Source organism: Perissodus microlepis, chromosome 20 (genome assembly GCF_051167445.1).
Source record: "Perissodus microlepis isolate ML-2025 ecotype Zambia chromosome 20, ASM5116744v1, whole genome shotgun sequence".
Taxonomy (NCBI): domain Eukaryota; kingdom Metazoa; phylum Chordata; class Actinopteri; order Cichliformes; family Cichlidae; genus Perissodus; species Perissodus microlepis.
Genome location: NC_140480.1, coordinates 8830651 through 8848201, shown reverse-complemented (window position 1 = coordinate 8848201; position 17551 = coordinate 8830651). Strand labels below are relative to the sequence as shown.

At 41.3% G+C, this 17551-nt stretch overlaps 1 protein-coding gene across 3 annotated transcripts in view; it reads left to right on the top strand.

Annotated features, from left to right (window-relative positions):
- The window catches only part of LOC146364088 (helicase ARIP4-like), a 76530-nt gene extending 65457 nt beyond the window's left edge, over positions 1–11073 (top strand). For all 3 annotated transcript variants that reach the window (XM_084916056.1, XM_084916059.1, XM_084916057.1), the window contains 16 exons: positions 89–222; positions 962–1158; positions 1285–1488; positions 1577–1715; positions 1798–1975; positions 2086–2298; positions 2520–2638; positions 2795–2919; positions 3576–3675; positions 3770–3975; positions 4586–4761; positions 5330–5526; positions 5707–5906; positions 6018–6107; positions 6343–6438; positions 6620–11073. In XM_084916056.1, coding sequence (XP_084772182.1) covers positions 89–222; positions 962–1158; positions 1285–1488; positions 1577–1715; positions 1798–1975; positions 2086–2298; positions 2520–2638; positions 2795–2919; positions 3576–3675; positions 3770–3975; positions 4586–4761; positions 5330–5526; positions 5707–5906; positions 6018–6107; positions 6343–6438; positions 6620–7701 — 3456 coding nt within the window. In that variant the 3' untranslated portion in view covers positions 7702–11073. The remainder of the gene's footprint in view (positions 1–88; positions 223–961; positions 1159–1284; positions 1489–1576; positions 1716–1797; positions 1976–2085; positions 2299–2519; positions 2639–2794; positions 2920–3575; positions 3676–3769; positions 3976–4585; positions 4762–5329; positions 5527–5706; positions 5907–6017; positions 6108–6342; positions 6439–6619) is intronic.
- Positions 11074–17551: the final 6478 nt, after the last annotated feature.

Below are 17551 nucleotides of genomic sequence, written 5' to 3'. Positions count from 1 at the left end.
CGTGAACAGAATTCTTATGGAAATTAGATGATAAGCTATAAGAGGGTTTGGTGATTTTTTAAAATGTATATATTTTTTGTTGTTCCAGGTGAACACCCTGCAGAACTGGCTGTCAGAGTTCAACATCTGGGTCCCGCCCCCTGAGGCTTTACCTCCAGATCCTGATCCTGCAGTGGTGACACCACGTACCTTTAAGGTTCACATTCTCAACGATGAACACAAGTGAGTAACAAACACACTTTTTTTTCTTTTTTTTTTTTAACCTAATCCTTTTTAAGATTGGGCGCTTAAAAACAACCACATCTTTGTTGTTTTGCTCTATCACACTAGACAGAATTAAAATTGATTAAATGTTATGTAATCATCAAGGAAGAACCAAAAACATTAAAAATCCTGCAGGTTCTCTCCTCCTCACACAGACAGCAGGGTCAAAGCAGTCAGGAAGTGTTTCATTTATCTGTCTTTAAAAAAAACAAAAAGACTAAGCTGACCCTCTGGTCGGCCTGTGAGCTTAATCCCCGTCTGGCCCGTCCTTTCTCCTGTCTCTCTAGTATCTTCCCTCCCAACAGCTGCTGGATTTCTGCTGGAAAAGATTTTCCAATTCTCACACGTATGTGAATGTCTGAAAATATTTATTTAATATAAGATAATCTGATATTATTACAGGATTTCCTCCCTTCTTTGACTCATTTTCTTCGCCTTTAGTCATACATCTCACACTTTTTCATAGGTTTCACTTAAAGGTGCTTCGAATCACATTTAAGCTCATCACTCAAAGGAAAACATGCCTCCAGCTTTCTTTCTCTCTTTTTTTCTTTTTTTTATTGAACTGTAATGAATGTTATCTTTTTAGGAAAACACTTTTACTTTGTGGATTGCTGCCAGGCAAAAAAATATTTCATTGTCTTACCTTTGAAAAACACAAGCAGTAACCAACCTGATATCTTCTGGTGATATCCAGGAATACTACAGCCAGGGCCAAGGTGGTGGAGGACTGGGCTCGGGACGGGGGCGTGCTGCTGATGGGCTACGAGATGTATCGCCTTTTGTCACTGAAGAAGAGCTTCGTGGCTGGAAGGAAAAAGAAGAGCAAGAAAGCAGCGGGACCTGTCGTCATCGACTTGGATGAAGAGGACAGGCAGCAGGAGCTACTTAAAGGTTGGAGAGACTGGGGATGATGATAGAGGTTGCAGGACAGGAAGGACAGGACGTGAAGTAAAAATGGGAGAAATGCAAAGACTAGAAGTTTAATAAATTAAAAATATCCTCACTTGTTCTCTGTAGGTATCGAGAAAGCTTTGGCTCGGCCCGGTCCAGACGTGGTAATCTGCGACGAAGGACATCGCATCAAGAACTGCCACGCCAGCACGTCACAGGCTCTAAAGAACATCCGAACCAGACGCCGTGTGGTCCTCACCGGTTACCCGCTCCAGAACAACCTGATTGAATACTGGTGCATGGTCGACTTTGTCCGGCCCGATTTTCTAGGTACGGAGCAACCTGTGCCTCATTTCAGCAGACAAGCATTAGCAGTTAATGTCAACACTGCAGCTTTTACACCCTGTGCACATTTTAGGTACGCGGCAGGAGTTCAGCAATATGTTCGAGCGTCCCATTCTGAACGGCCAGTGTGTGGACAGCACGCCTCAGGACATCCAGCTGATGAGGTACAGGAGCCACGTCCTGCACAGCCTGCTGGAGGGCTTTGTACAGAGGTAAGGGTCACTGTCATTGTCCATAAAAGAAAAGCTCAGTGAGGTTTTTGCGAATATTGATTGTAATTTGTCTTTAATCCAGACGAGGCCACGATGTCCTGAAGGACCAGCTGCCTTCTAAGGAGGAGCATGTGATTCTGGTGCGTCTGTCTCCCCTGCAGAGGGCCCTCTACACAGAGTTCATGAACCGCTTCAGAGAGGCAGGAAACACGGGCTGGCTCAGCCTCAACCCGCTCAAAGCGTTTTGCGTCTGCTGCAAGGTGAGGAGTGCGAGCGTGTGTCTGGATCTCTTCAGAAACTTTGTTTCACTGGTGACGATAATGACATTTATATATAGTTTTTCTAAATATAAATTTGCGTTTTTCTTCAGATTTGGAACCATCCAGATGTCCTGTACGAGGCTCTGCAGAAGGAAAACCTGGCAAGCGACCAGGATTTAGACCTTGATGACATCACCTCTACAGGACGATGTCCGGCACCAACCAATCAAAAGCCCAAGAACCTCGACAACCCTAACCCCGTCGGTGGCCTGAGCCTTAACCAGCTGCAGGAGAAAGCCAATCAGGTCATCACATATGAATGGGTACGTTGGAAGACTATTAGAAAAGTGCAATCCAATCAAAGTTAACAAATGTTTTTACTGAAATTTTAAATAGTCCGTGCTGTGTTCAGATGTGAGAAAACTGGCCCATAGTTCCCATCTGTAACCTCACTTTTTCAAAATCAGTGAAACTGCTTATATAGGAAAAACCTCTGAAGCTGATCTGCAAGCAGTTTTTACAGTCTGTCTTCTCACACGGACAGGCAAAGGACATCATGACTGACTATAAGCCCGGCATCCTGGACAACTCTGCAAAGATGGTTCTGCTGTTCCACCTGATAGAGGAGAGTGTCAGGAAGGGAGACAAACTCCTCGTCTTCAGGTAAAAGATGTAAAAAGTGCCAGGATGCAGATTTTTGATTCGAAAGAAAAAGTAATAAAAATCTTTACTTTTCAACAACTTTGCATTCCATTACTTACACTCGTGCACCTCATGGATCAGATTTCTTATCCCCCCCGTCTGTCTGCCTTCTTGCAGTCAGAGTTTGTCCACGCTGACCGTGATCGAGGATTTTTTGGCTAAGAGACCAGTGCCTCCATCACCCAATGTGCCCAGCAGAGACAGACCCAATCAAAACTGGGTCCGCAACCTCAACTACTATCGTAAGTAATCATGAGGTTTCGGAGGTGCGAAACAGCGCTCTCTGTAATATGCTAAACCGAGCCGCTAATTATGCTGAACTGATGAGTCTGTTCTCTTTGGGGGAACTGACTGCAGTGATTTGGGTGCTGCCGCTCTCATTGACTTGCCATGAGTGCTGCCACCTGCTGGTGTTTTTATTTCTTTAAATAATACCTATATGTTGATTTATCATTTTTCTGCAAGCCAGTGTTTTCATTTACAGCTGTTCTATTTGTGGGGTTTATGTGTCCTAATTGATTTTTTTAAATATTATATTTAAATTATATTCTTTATGTTTTACTAGAAGCTTGAATTTTAAAGATCCTCAGATATTTATAAAGATCTGTCATCCAAGATCAAATTACAGTTAATGTTTTATTTTAACTGGTTAGTTAAGCTCTAATAATATGAATCCTCAGCTGTAACTTGTCTCTATATACATGGTACTTTATCTGTACAGTCCATATAATAGCATGTGGGGATTCAAATATTGAAGGGTAAAGTTTCACTGTACTGTGAAACAAGCAAGCAAGCGGTATAAATTCAGAGAAAAACAGGAAGAGAAGAGCTACAAGAATATAAAACTTAAAGAACATGAGAACCTCTTAGATATGAGTTGCCGTGTGATATTTTGAAGGACTGGATGGAAGCACAACTGCCTCAGAGAGAGAGCGACTGATAAACCAGTTCAATGACCCCTCCAACACCTCCGCATGGGTTTTTCTGCTGTCAACCAGGTAACACGCTCTCTACACTAATTATATCATTATTATAGGTCATAAATCTTAAAAGGAGTAATCATCTTACTGCTGTCCCGTCTGTTCCTGCCAGGGCTGGTTGTCTAGGTGTGAACCTGATCGGGGCAAACCGCGTGGTGGTTTTTGACGCCTCCTGGAACCCGTGCCACGACGCCCAGGCCGTGTGCCGTGTCTACCGCTATGGGCAGAGGAAGCCGTGCCACATCTACAGGCTGGTGTGCGACTTTACGCTGGAGAAGAAGATCTACGACCGCCAGATCTCCAAACAGGGCATGTCTGGTGAGTCGGAAACACGTGAAAAAGCGCTGCAGAGAGTTCCAACGGAGCTGCAGTCAAATAACCTCTCCTAAAATATGTGCGTGGTAACGTTTTAGTTACTTAAAAATGCATTGCATACAGGAGCATTTGTCACAGACATTTTCTTGTATTTTTAACCAGAAATAACTCAAATTTTAAAAAAAGGAGGAGGAAAGGGAAAAAATAAGGAAAAATTATAAGACGTGGAGATTGTATTCAACCTCCATCATCCTCACTTCATGGATATTTCACTCCCTTCAGATGACAGCTCTTTCAAACATCTGTCAGTGTTGAAATTCACTGAAAACCCCAAGTGTAGGTTCCTCTGTGCGAGCAGAACCCCTAAAACTAAATAATAAGCTCTGAGGTAAAGTCAGAGCTCTTCTGCCAAGAGGCTCTCGTCTGACACTGAAGTGTCTCAAGTGTTTGCTGTAAGCTTTGTCTGGTGAGACGAATACATCGAGGCCATTCGAATTTAGCCATTTCTGTCTACATTTTTCCCCCATGTATCCTTAGATGAATCTTTTTCCAAACAATTTTACCTCAATATCTTGGTTCTTCTGCTTTTTTTTTTTTCCTTTCTGTCAATCAGACCGCGTTGTGGATGACCTGAACCCCGTGCTGACCTTCACCAGGAGAGAAGTTGAGTCTCTTCTTCATTTTGTGGAGGAGGAACCAGACTCATCTAGCATCCATCTGCAGCCCAATGACAGAATGGAGAGCATCCTCAGGAAGGCCCTGCACCTCTATCCCCACCTGATTACAAAGGTATAAGGAAACATATTGTCCCCATACTCCCTCTAGAGGCGATTACAAATAGAGCATAGACGCTCCTGCACTCCATTGTGTATTTTTTCCATTGTTCACTACGATTTGATGAAGATAAAAACTCATTTTCTACAGACAGAAGTCTCTTTAAGTAAGCTTGTTTATGTTTTAGAGTTCTCTGCTAATTGAATAAGCCCCTAGCTGTCATTACAGCAGGATGACATGTCCAAGTGTGTCCATAGTTGCCAACTAAAATCCATTTTTGGAACTATGGGAAGTATGCCAAGGAGTTACAGTGAAGCTTTGTTTTACATTTATAACACTATTTTAAACAGCTTGTGAGGTTCTGGAGATTAAGACGTGATGAGTCATCACATAATTACACCCTTTTTTGTGGCTCGCTTTAAAAAGCAGAGAATCTTCCAATTGGCGTTCTCATGAATTTTATTAAATTGAATTGGTATAAGCTGGAAAAAATATAAATGTATAGGATGAGGTCATCATAAGTGAGGTAATCGTGCAAACTTGGAGCAGAACACTGATCAGCTTTCAACCTCCTCCTTTCTAGCAACCATTCCCCCACGAGTCCTTGCTGATAGACCGCAGGGAGCTGAAGCTGAGCAATGCAGAGAAGAAAGCAGCAAAGAAGGGCTACGAGGATGAAAAGAGGGCCTCGGTGCCATACACCCGCCCTTCCTACGCCCACTATTACCCTGCCAGTGATCAGAGCCTTACCAACATCCCTGCCTTTAGCCAGAGAAACTGGTTAGTAATTGACATCTACAATCCCAGTATGTATGCTAACAAGCTACCGTAAATCCAGTTCGTATCACTTGTCTAATAATCTTTTTAAAAGGTTGAGCATTTATCAAGTAAACCCTCCTTCAAAAAAATAAAGACAAGTCATAAATCAAGAGTAAAAAAAGAAAATCTCTGTCTATTCAGGCGTCCTCCCACTAGCACTGAAGAGAAGCCAGTGGCCAGTGTCAGGCCAGTCCAGTCAACTCCAGTCTCTATGATGCCCCGCCAGGCATCTGCAAGCTCTGCCCCAGGCAATGACTCTTCTAAATGCAGCCTCGGAGGCTTCCCTGTCAACTGCCTGCAGAAAGCTGGCGTGTTTGTACAGAAAATTGTCACCACCACTGGTAAGCAGATTCTCCGTGCACTCCATTTTATCTCTATTCTTTCTGTCAGTACTAAAGATTACTATTTCTTTATGGCCTTAAACTCTGATTGTCTTTCTTTTCTCTTTATAGACATAGTGATTCCAGGTACCAACAACTCCACAGATGTCCAGGCCAGGATCACCGCTGGAGAGAGTATCCATGTCATCAGGGGCACTAAAGGTACAATACCGCTTTGTTATACATGTCAGTTCTTTTGTGCGGTGGTCACAAAATGCAGATAATTGTGTGAACGTGTCCTTGTTCCAGCTGTTTTTTGTTTGTTTTTTGTTATTATTGAAGAGATTATTAAAAAAAAACTTTTGGTATTTGTCGAGTTAGTCGGGTAAAAAGATAATATAATGAAATGTTTTCATTTAATTCTAATAACGGTTTTGTTTACCTGTGGCTTTCATAGGGACTTACATCAGGACATCTGATGGCCGAATCTTTGCCATCAGAGCAGCTAATAAGGCCAAGTCGGTGGAGGAGAGTTCAACAGCACCACCCAAAGGTAGGATGATTCCCTTACAATAACACCTCTGAAAGCATGTAACCCTAGTTACTGTATTTACGTACCATGTCAGAGATGTAGCACACTGATATTAATGACTTTATTGTATTCTTTCAGTAAACTGAGGCCGTGTTGATGCTTGAATTCTTGTAAAGCTTAAATCCAATTCTTTTCTCCTCAGATTTGCAAGCACCCCCTCCAGAGGTTCCCACCCATGTCAGTAACGGTTGCCTGTCACCCAAGACTGTGCCCCGCCCTCTTTCCCCCGACAGCCCGGAGATCATTAATGAGTTGCAGCGCTATACGGGCGGCGCAGGAGCTGGTGGGTCAGCAGGCTCTGCTGTTCATCCGCCAGAGAGCAGCGTGAGCAGCCTGCCCTCAACCAAACTGGTTCAGACCAATGGCAGCGGTGGGAGCGGGTTATTAAGTGGAAATCTGAGCCACCATGATGCCTCTGTGACTAATGTCATTCAGCCCAACATGGATGCCACTGCTGCCCAAGATCTGAGAACGGGCTCCAAGCGCAAAGCCTCCACCCCGTCCTTGGATGAGCGGGCCAGTAAGCAGCCTTCTGCCGGCAAGCACTCCTCAGCCCCTGTGGCCTCGCAGGGCTTCCCCTTCACTGGGGGCTATGGGCTCCCCCCTATGGGTCTAAACTCTGCCATGCTGGGTGGTTCACTGGGGCATCCGCTCTTCATGGGGGCAGGCTCGCATTACTTCCAGCCCCCCCACACTCAGCTGAGCGACGCCAGTTACATGTACCCAGATCGGCATGGGTGGAACATGGGTGGAGCCGGCACTGTTCCCACTTCCTCTCCTTCCTCATCACTGATGACAACCACCGCTCCCACCATCTCATCTTCCTCCTCAACATCATCATCCTCTCCATCAGTCAAAGCTGCCAGTTCACTTTCAGGAGCCTTGCCACCATTCATGCTGAGCTCCAACATGCCAGGCATGGCTGGGATGCTCCCACCAGGCTTCCCTCTGTCGTATAGTCCATCTCTTGCGAGCCTCTACACCAGCTCAATGCTCCCAGGAGGGGTGTCGGGCCCAGCTGCTACTCCCGGCCCAGCTGGAGCCAGTTTCTTGTCCCAATACCCTCCTACTGCTGCATCCAGCTCCTCCTCATCCTCCCCTTCTTCCTTCTCCCCCTCAGCTCGGTCCGAGGGCCAGCGAGGCCCGGTGCTGGTGAACAGCGGGAATGTCAGCAGCATCAGCAGCTCAGATGAAGATGATGTAATTGAGGTGAGGGGACAGTGACAAAAGAATGTCCTTTTGTGAGAATGCTTTCAGAAATTGTAATAGTCACCATAAAAGAATGGCAGCCCATTTGCCAGGATGCAGGTTTCCAAGAGGCCAAGATGAAATTAAATTAAATGAAATGAGGAAGAAATGACAAACATTTAAGGTGTTGAGATCTGAGGCCCTGCTGAAGTGTTTCTCCTGAACATCTCTACTTGCCTTGAAGAAATGATCTGAATGGGGATTTAACAGTGACTGGACAGAGAGAGATAATCGTGATGCTGAATATCAGAAGAAGAATCCTGATAAAGGCTTAAAAACCCTCCAAAGGGATGGAGAAAATAAAAGTTGGAGGATTTTGAGCTTCCAAAAAAAAAAAGTTGTTTTTTTTTTTGTCCAATGCCGGCATTAAGATGCTTATCACTGGACTGAGTACTGCTGAGTATGGGCCTATAGTGACCACAAGCGGCCACTAGTTATACTGTTGACTTTTAGAGATGCTAGCTCTGCAGCTTTGCTAAGTGTCAAGACTTTTGCTTTCAGCTAATTAAAAAGAGGAGCTGGAGTTGCTTGTGAAACAGGTTTTGCTATTACATTAGCTGGTAGCACAGTTTATTTCATAACTGAAATGGTATCGTCCATCACTTGTTGCTACTGAACACTTCTTAAAACGGCAAACGCAACGGTTACAAGATCACACAGAAGTTTTAGAGAGCGTTTTTGACAGAACGTAATAATAACTCACTGCCAGGACAGGTGTATTGTAGGATTTTGTTCTTGAAAGAACACACAACAGATGTGGGATCATATTGAAATACTGAAGAAACAGTTGTGCTTTGAGGATGAGGTTAAAGATATTCATTGAAACTTTAAAAACTAATGAAAGAATGTACGCTTAATCAAATGCCTTTACACCGGGCCTTTTTGAAAAGACTCCTTCTCTTTAGGCATCAGATGTGGGAAGATTTGTTTTTCTTCTTTTTGTGCGTGTTTTTTCTATTTATGTAATCTCTGATTGCCTAAAAAAACGACAGCCAGGTGAAAATGAGGAAAAAAATAAACTGTGTCCCAGTGAGGTGTCCTCCTTGTAGCGGAGAAACAACCAACAGAAAATGCCTTTTTGCCTCCATCTTTCTGAATGTTAACTGTGAGAGAGGCGAGGTAAAGAGAGACAGACAGTCGCCGTGACTCTCTGAATCTCACCCACAGTCTTACTGTAGCCTAGTGAAAAACGATGCAAAACACTCACTCAAGCCTATATATGTATTTGTACAACCCCAGAGGAACGCTCGTGTTATTACTGTGTTTGTAACTGCTTGTTGTGTTTTTAAGGGTTGCAAAAGGAATCATTAAAAAAGAAAAGAAAAAATTTAGATTCATGTTACTCGGTTTGGTAACATGTTTTGAGAGAGATTTCACCTCTGCTCTGCTGTTTTTCCTTTTTCTTTCTCTGTTTCATCTCGTTTCATGAACAGAGGTCAATGTGAAACCAAACCTTTTTTTTAGGGAGAGATGATGTAGCTTTGCCAAAAGGAAAAAGAAGGAAACAGCACATCTGAAACCTCCATCAAAGAGGATTGTGTCTTAAGAGACCAAATAATGCAGAGCAGATAAAAAATAAAAACAATCCATTGCAGAAACACACTCTCTCTACATCCTCACAGCTACAGTTGAGAAGTACATATCCATTTTTACACTGTAAAAAGATACAAATCTGTGTTTGACTGGGTGAAAGCTAGAAAATCTTCATAGTGTGACCAATTTCCCCTTTAAATTTGTTATAAATGGAGTCCGACCTATATATTGTGTATATCAGCCGATATTAATTTTTTGCCAATATTTCAGTTTTGGCATTTATAATGGATGATGAATGGAAAATTCAAATAAGAGATTTTGGGGTGGGGGTTGCATAGTTTGTCCACCAGAGGACAGTCTGCACTCGCAGCTAACACGTGTTTGGAACTACTAGCAGATCAGATGATTGTTGGGTAGAGCAAAAAAAGAGCAATCCGCTACTTGTGACAATAAAACGATGTTATTTTTAAACTGCAGGGTTGGATGTTGGTCAAGACTCATAAATAGCTATAAATAAAAAATCTTAGGGAAATCTGTTTGTTTTCTGTGCGTGAAAGGAAAAAAATATCGGCTGATATATGAGATTTTTAAATCCTCAAATCCGATGTATCAGTAAACAATATCGGTACCAATATCGGCATCGGTCCTAAAAATCCCATATCGGTCTGGTTCTAGATGTAAACCACCAATCTGCTGTTCCAGCTGACCCCCCTCGGCCTAAACAGCTGCAGGAAGAGCTTTAAAAACCACTAGCTCTTTTGTTAAAGATGAAACAACGTCAAGTTAAGACTCAGCATTACCTGTCCTTTTTTCCCTCTTCCATGTGTTTGTTCTCCATACTGAAACTGTAAGTTTACTTGTGTTTCATTTTTGCTCTCTACAATGTTTGAATTTACCAAATTAATTTATTTATGACGGTGTATATTTATTCATTTGTATTTTTATTTTTTTACAATGTCTTTTTGGTTTCATTTGTTTCATCACTATCTTGTTTGTAAGATTTTTACAGTCATATTAGTATTGTTACTACGATTTTTGTTTTTTAAGAACTAATGATAAGCCAGTCTGACCCAACACATGTGAAACTGTGCAGAACTTTGATGTGGACCAACCAATGTGTTATTAAGCACATTAATATCCAGGATAGCATAGAGTTAAAATCATATCTAATAACTGATCAGCCGTTTAATATGAAAAACCAAAAAACTGTCACCAGGGATATTCAACGACTGCACAGTGTTGAAATCATTTCCTATTTATGTGCGCTCAGATAATATAGATGCAAATTTTAGTATTGAATCTGAGCTAAATGAGCCATTTATGTGCATGCTAGCTCAATCACAAGTAATGGGTCAGAAACCGAGGCAGCCCAACCCACTTATCATCTGGAAAAACAAAGCAAAACAACAACAATAAAAAAAACAATATCAAGTGCTTCTCCCTTTTTCTGTGCTGTATTACCATATCACCAGAATTGTCCAGGCGTGTCATCACCCCTGTGATGGCAAAACAGCAAGTTTTCCTCAGTGTTGAACTGTTTGGTTGTCAGCTCAGCGTTTGCTGCGCAGACTGACTGCTCTTTAGTTTCACAGCTTTCTACTTGAATTTACGTATTTATTTATACAAATCGAGGTGGTCGGGCAAGCAGAGCCGACTGTCTCAATTCCATTTTAGCCGAGGTGAAGATTAAATCTGCTGTCTTTGAGGATTGGCTCCAGTCAAAGCTTGTTGTGTGGACAATGTGTATGACTTTGGATTACATCATTTTTTTTGTTTTTTGAAATTTGTAAATAAAAAGAAACATGTTCTAAATCATACTCTTCCTACTTTGTTTATATCAGCGGTGACCGATGCAGTGCTTGCCCTCTTGATTTGTTATTCACACGCAGAGACTCACACATACACACAGGCAACTGAGGGCATCTAAATCTTACAACAGATTTGAAGAAGACACACTTGGAAGAGGTGCTGCAGTATATTTGTCTCGAAGTAACTCAGTTTTGCATGTTAATCTTCAATTTTCTGCATGTGTAATCTAAAGTGAGACTTGAAGTTAGGGATAGAAGTATTCTAAGTGAGTTTTTAATTGCGTTAAAATGCCTGAAGCACTTCAAATAGTAGGTTTCTCTTAAGTTAGATAGACCCTTAAGTCATTTAGGTCTATTATTCTTTAAAATTGAGATACATATTCACTCTAAATATAAAATAGTCAGGTTTTACTGTTGCCTCAGCCGTGAAGAGTAAGTTACACTGATTTAACTGTAGATAATAATAATAATAATAACCAGGAGGTTCAAATAAATAAGCTCATAGTAGCAAAACAGAAAAAACGGTGCAGCTTTAAGAAAGTAAAAAAGCTCAAGTGAATTTGATAGTTTTATTCTATTGATTCCTGAAAAGTGTTAGTGTGGAATTTAGTCGTTGCTACATTTTAACACTCTGAGTGTTAAATTAGACCACACCCTCATTTACTGTGGAGCAGCGCATTTCAGAATCTTCGGTCGCCATCTTTACTTGCTGCTGCGATAAGTTTATTCGGTTAAATATTAAGTTTTAGACTGATATTAGTACAAGTAACATGATAACTATTAAAACAAGTGGTATTTGTATCAAAATATTTTGTTAAACTGGGCACTGCTAGCTAGAACTCTGCAAAGTAGCAGTTACTTTCCTAATATTAATTTAGCATAATCTGGCTGTTGGGAGAATATAATGAATATTACTGGCTATGTCACAGTTTTTATTAAACACCTTTTATTTGTTCTCGAATTAAACTGCCAAAGCCTTAGGTCAGGGGTCTCAAACTTGAGGCCCGGAGGCCACGTGCGGCCCACGTCACCCCTTCTTGAGGTGAAGAAATAAAATGCAATTTGACCCTTTAAGTGACTTTTTTTGTCATTAGCCAAAAATGATTTTAACCTGCTGGATTTCTTCAAAATCACTACCCTTTCAGCTTGTTCGTGGCCAAAAGTGTCCACCAACAAATTAGGTCTTTCATTTTTAGCATTTTTATGGTTTTGTGCAATTTCTTCTGCATAAAGTTTTTAACTAACACCAGTTCTTTCCATAAATATAAAATAGTCATTACTTTTTACATTTTTAGCTCTTTAAACAACAGTTTGTTTGTACAAGACAAACTCAAATCTCACTATTTTATATTTGCAGTGCTGCTGGATTTTTTTGTATTTTAAATAGTAGAGTCTGGGACGTAATTGATTCACATCAACACTGATGTAAAATATTTTCCTACTACTAAAATATTTTCTCTGCTACTAAATGCTTATTACCTTGTTGTGTTCTAAAATAAGACAAAATCAATAATGTAAAGAAAACCACAAGATCAGTTTGAACCAGAAAAACATTTTAGAAAGATAAACGTGAACATTTATGTTGTTGGGGATGGGGAAAAGGCATGAGAGAGAGTATCTGTCTGGGTGTGAGAGTCCTGCTTAGGTGGAACAGAGGCTGCAAATGGACAGACTGTGGTCCTTGCATGTAAACTTCCCACATTTGCAGCAGAAGCTGCCAATTCTTCTCTTTCTCTCTGTGAAAAGGTCGCACTGCCTCCTGCCCTTACATTTAATGATAAGAGAGGGGCCTGCAGCAGCACCCTGCACCATTTGTGTTCATCCTTCCTATAGTCATAAGGAAAAACAAATTCACACTTTATAGTTATCTTCACTCTCACTATCAGCCTCTCTTCATCTGATTCTCCACCCTTTGTTCAAAAGAATGACAGTTATAATATAAAAGAAAACAAACATATAAGATCACATACAGAAATGAAACAGCATTAGTTGTTCATCTGTAAAAGAAAACTTCAACCTTAGTACGACCGAAGTGTAAGTGTCTTACAACCGTTGTTGGGCAAGACACTTCACCCGTTGCCTACTGGTGGTGGTCAGAGGGCCCGGTGACGCCAGTGTCCGGCAGCCTCGCCTCTGTCAGTGCGCCCCAGGGTGGCTGTGGCTACAATGTAACTTGCCATCACCAGTGTGTGAATGTGTGTGTGAATGGGTGGATGACTGGATGTGTAAAGCGCTTTGGGGTCCTTAGGGACTAGTAAAGCGCTATACAAATACAGGCCATTTACCATTTGTAAAATGATTAGAAACGTTACACCAACGACCACCGGCCATCTATTTAAATTACTTAGGATGGGAAGGGCATTTCCTAGGGGTCCAAGTGTTGTGCCAAAAAGTGATCGTCGGGCAGAAAGTGATTGCTGTCCATGGGAGCGCGCGCAGCTGCTTAAAACTGTAGCGTCCAGATTACTTACAGCTACTTCCGTGCAACTGATATAAGAAGCGGTAAGCTGAACACAGCTTCAACCGTCTGTTTGTTGAAAAATAGTAACGCGACCGCATTTTCTTGTTAGTAACAGTAACGGTGTTGTAACGGTAGGAATAGTAATTAGTTAGATTACTCGTTACTGAAAAAAGTAACACCGTTAGTAATGCTGTTACTTGTAACGCCGTTACTTGTAATGCCGTTATTCCCATCACTGGTCGTAAGAGTAATAAGGCATCCAGCACTACAGACACAAGTGTGCCATGTGCAGTTTATTTCCCCAGATCACTAAAAGCACTACTGTTGCCATAATTTGCCCAAATCAAGGATCATCCCATGTGTTTAATCAAAACTGCTGTAACCGGTGACTGTTCTTAAGTAATGTCACTTACTTGGTTTAACACTACAAGCTCAATAGCTTGAGATAAATAGTGATATGATAATGAGCCCAACACTAAAATGTTTTGTAATCACTGCACATCCTGCTTTATTGTCACTCATGTCTGTCTGTGTGATGCCAAATCCTCCACAAAGACCCTTAGAGAGAGGGGGAAAAAAACATTAGCAGTGGAGCGTCCAGGAGGTCAGGCCTGGATCAACAGATTCCAGAGGTGCTGCTGTAAATCATGTAGTCAACAATCTGCTGCTGTGAACGCTGGTTTCAACACAGTATATTTTCTACATTGTATACACATTTTCCCACTGTAATGTTTAAAATTTTCCAACAATACAGTGTGATAGCATAACCAACAAGCAGCCAGTACAACCATAGTTTCCTTAACACAAAAATCAGTAACACAGAAAAGTGGCAGCTAAAGGGTTAAGTCTGCAGCGCCCACACACACTTATGTGAACCTCCTCTGGTCTCTGTCATCCTCTTGCTCCTGCAAAAACAAGCAAACCAAAAACCCCCAAAACAAAACACGTACATCCACAACTTTGTCACTGTTTGGGGTGGATTAGGCATTAGAAGTGACTAATCCTAAAATAGTTACAGTCATTTCAATTTCAAGTCAGTCACACTTAGTACACATCATCAGTCCATCACAGTCCAGTCACATGCATTCATACCAATCATTGCTGATAGTGGAAACCTGCGCACCAGCTTAAATATCCACTGAAAGCAATATGACATCATTACAAAAAAAACCCAAACAATTCTCTATGATTTTGGAATGGATTAAATCGCTGCAATCCTTCTAGTCACAGGACTTACCATCTAAAATGGCCAGTGTCTCAGGTAGGTGAATTTCTCCTGAGCCCACTGTAATTTGTAGAAGCTCGCCTTGTATTCGCTTTCAATGCTTTATGTGAGTAGTGTGGGCCTGTGGGCCTCAGCAGCAGTAAAGCTAGCTGTTGCTAGTGACAGGGTGAGCTTGTGGGACCCTGGAAGTGCATCCTCGTGGTGTGGGTTTTTTTTATTGTTGCAACTTTTTTTCTTTTTCTAGTGTTATTGGAAAAACGGCGGTGCCAGCTCTTTATGTTAAGGTTCTCTATAATAAAAACTATTTTATTTACTAAACACCTGTCTGTTTTCCTTTTCATTCTGTTTCCGGACTCATTTGTTACTGGTCCCCTCACTCGCATGCCTAAACCCCTTCGGGGGGGACGTAACAATGAATATTTCACACTTTAAAGCTGCCTGTTTATTTAAGGGAGGTGAACAATACATTATAATTGTGCATAATAATATCACAGATGATAGATTAAATAAATAGATTTTAGGTGCATTCTTAAAGTCGTATATATGCTGTGTCATCTGTTCAAAGCCTCTCATGGTCAGTGCTGTTCTCCATGCCTGTCTTACTGTACATGATGTTATTTGTCATGGTCCTGGGTCATTTGACCCAGTGTTTTGAGTTTTCCTGTATTTTTGCAATTTTGTACTATGATTTATGTATAACGTTCACTTTGTTAGTCTTTAGTTTATTCTATAGAGTCTAGTTATTCTGTTTTGAGTTTCTTGTATTCCCTGTTTAGTTCCCTGGTTATTTAGTAGTTTCCCCCTGTGTAGCTGCCCTCTGTGTCTCCCTCTTGCTTTGCGATGTTGTATTTTTTACCAACAGGAGATGAATATCTCTTATCTAGATCTCTGATCTATCAGACATGCCGGTCCACATGTACAAGACTTCAGCAAAATCACAGCAATGGTGTTTTCTGATGTTTGGCTACATCCTCCACCTTTGCATCTCAAATGCCTGGCTTGTTCACAAGAGGGACTGTGCCCTACTAAATGAGAAACCACTCTCTCAAACGGTTTCATCGTGCAGTTGCCCACAGTTTGATGCAGGTCAACAAGCTTCCATCAAAGTTTGGCCGACCATCATCTTCTTCTCTACCTCAAATGTTGCCTCAGCAGAAACGTTACACCCCAAGATCTTCACATCCACAACCAGATGTGCGTTATGACAACTTGGGACACCTGCCACTTCACTCTGACAACCAAGGCCAGTGTAACCTCTGTTCAAAGGAAGTGTCAAGGTGGAAATATGTCCAACTTTGTGGTGCTCTGGGTCCCTTTGCTAGCTCTTCCTGTGACTATGTCAGTAACTTGGGTGTATTGCTGGATAGCTCGCTCAAACTCGCTAAGCAAGTGTCTGCTAGTGAGATCTAGCTTCCACCACCTGCGCCTTATCTCTAAGGCTAGGCATTATGTTCCGCATGAGGACCTGGAGAAGCTTATTCACGCTTTTGTGACCTCCAGGTTGGATTATTGTAATTCCCCGTACTACGGTCTTCCCTCTTCTCTTCTCCTTAGACTGCAAACAGTCCAAAATGGGGCGGCCCGCCTCTTGACTGGTACCAGGAAATTCTGCTCTATTACTCCTGTTCTAGCTGGCTTGCACTGACTGCCCATAAAGTGCCATATTCAATTTAAAATATTACTCCTTACGTTCAAAACTATTAATAAATTAGCGCCGAGTTATCTTAGTGAACTTCTCAGGCCACATACTCCTGAAAGGACACTTAGATCTGCTACTCAACTACTTCTGACGCAACCTAGATCTCAGCTGAAGTCTCAGGGTGACCCTGCGTTTGCTCTGGCTGCCCCGGTACTGTGGAATAACCACCTCCTCGCTATCCGCACCTCTGATTCTATTGTACTGTTTAAATTACGACTAAAGACCCACTTATTCAATCTTGCCTTTCCTTCTAGTTAACATTTCACTTATGATTTTACATTATGCACTTTTATGCTAATTTAATTCCTTGTTTGTTCTGTATCTGCTGCTTCTCCTATGTATCAGTGACAATTATCTGCTTGCATACCTAGTGCTTGCTTTGGTCCCATTTCTATTTCTATTATCTTCCTCTTATTCTCTATGTTACTTGTTAAGCACCTTGGTATACCCTTGGTTTTAAGTGTGCTTTATAAATAAAGTTTATTATTATTATTATTGTTATTATTATTACATTATTAAGTGCAAAGTGCTCCTGTGCCTGAATGCCCACCAGCAGTGCTTAGTTGCATATCACCAGAAATAAAGGAAATCTAAGGCCTCTAAATTGCAGTTGCAGTTGGTCCTGTAGCACTACAACTCTCTTGTATCTGTTCAATTACTCTGCTGCTAAGTTACAGAAGTTTATAACTGTTTTGTTAAGCTTTCAAAAATATTTTTTGTATTCAGTTTTACCATGAATGAAAATCTCAATCGTTTGTTGAGGCCCAAGTTAAAAAAAACTATGGAGTTGTTTGAAAAAAAAAAAATCTAAACTTTGTTACTGTTGTTCTAAATAAATAGAAAATGCAAAAAAAAAAAAAATTTAATTGCAATTTTCTTGGTGTGAACCTCAAAGGGTTAAAGTAAAAGTACTATAAAGGCAGGGGGGGGGAATGAAATATTTAACTTAAAATGTAGTTCAAATTAAATAGTGTATATAAGTAAATGTAAACTAAATGAAATAGTTTTCACCGTAGGCAAACGAAAGTCAGCATTTACAGACTCGTTTTACGGTAATGATTGTGTAAAAACTCAGTATCCCAGAGTGCTATGCTGTCCGG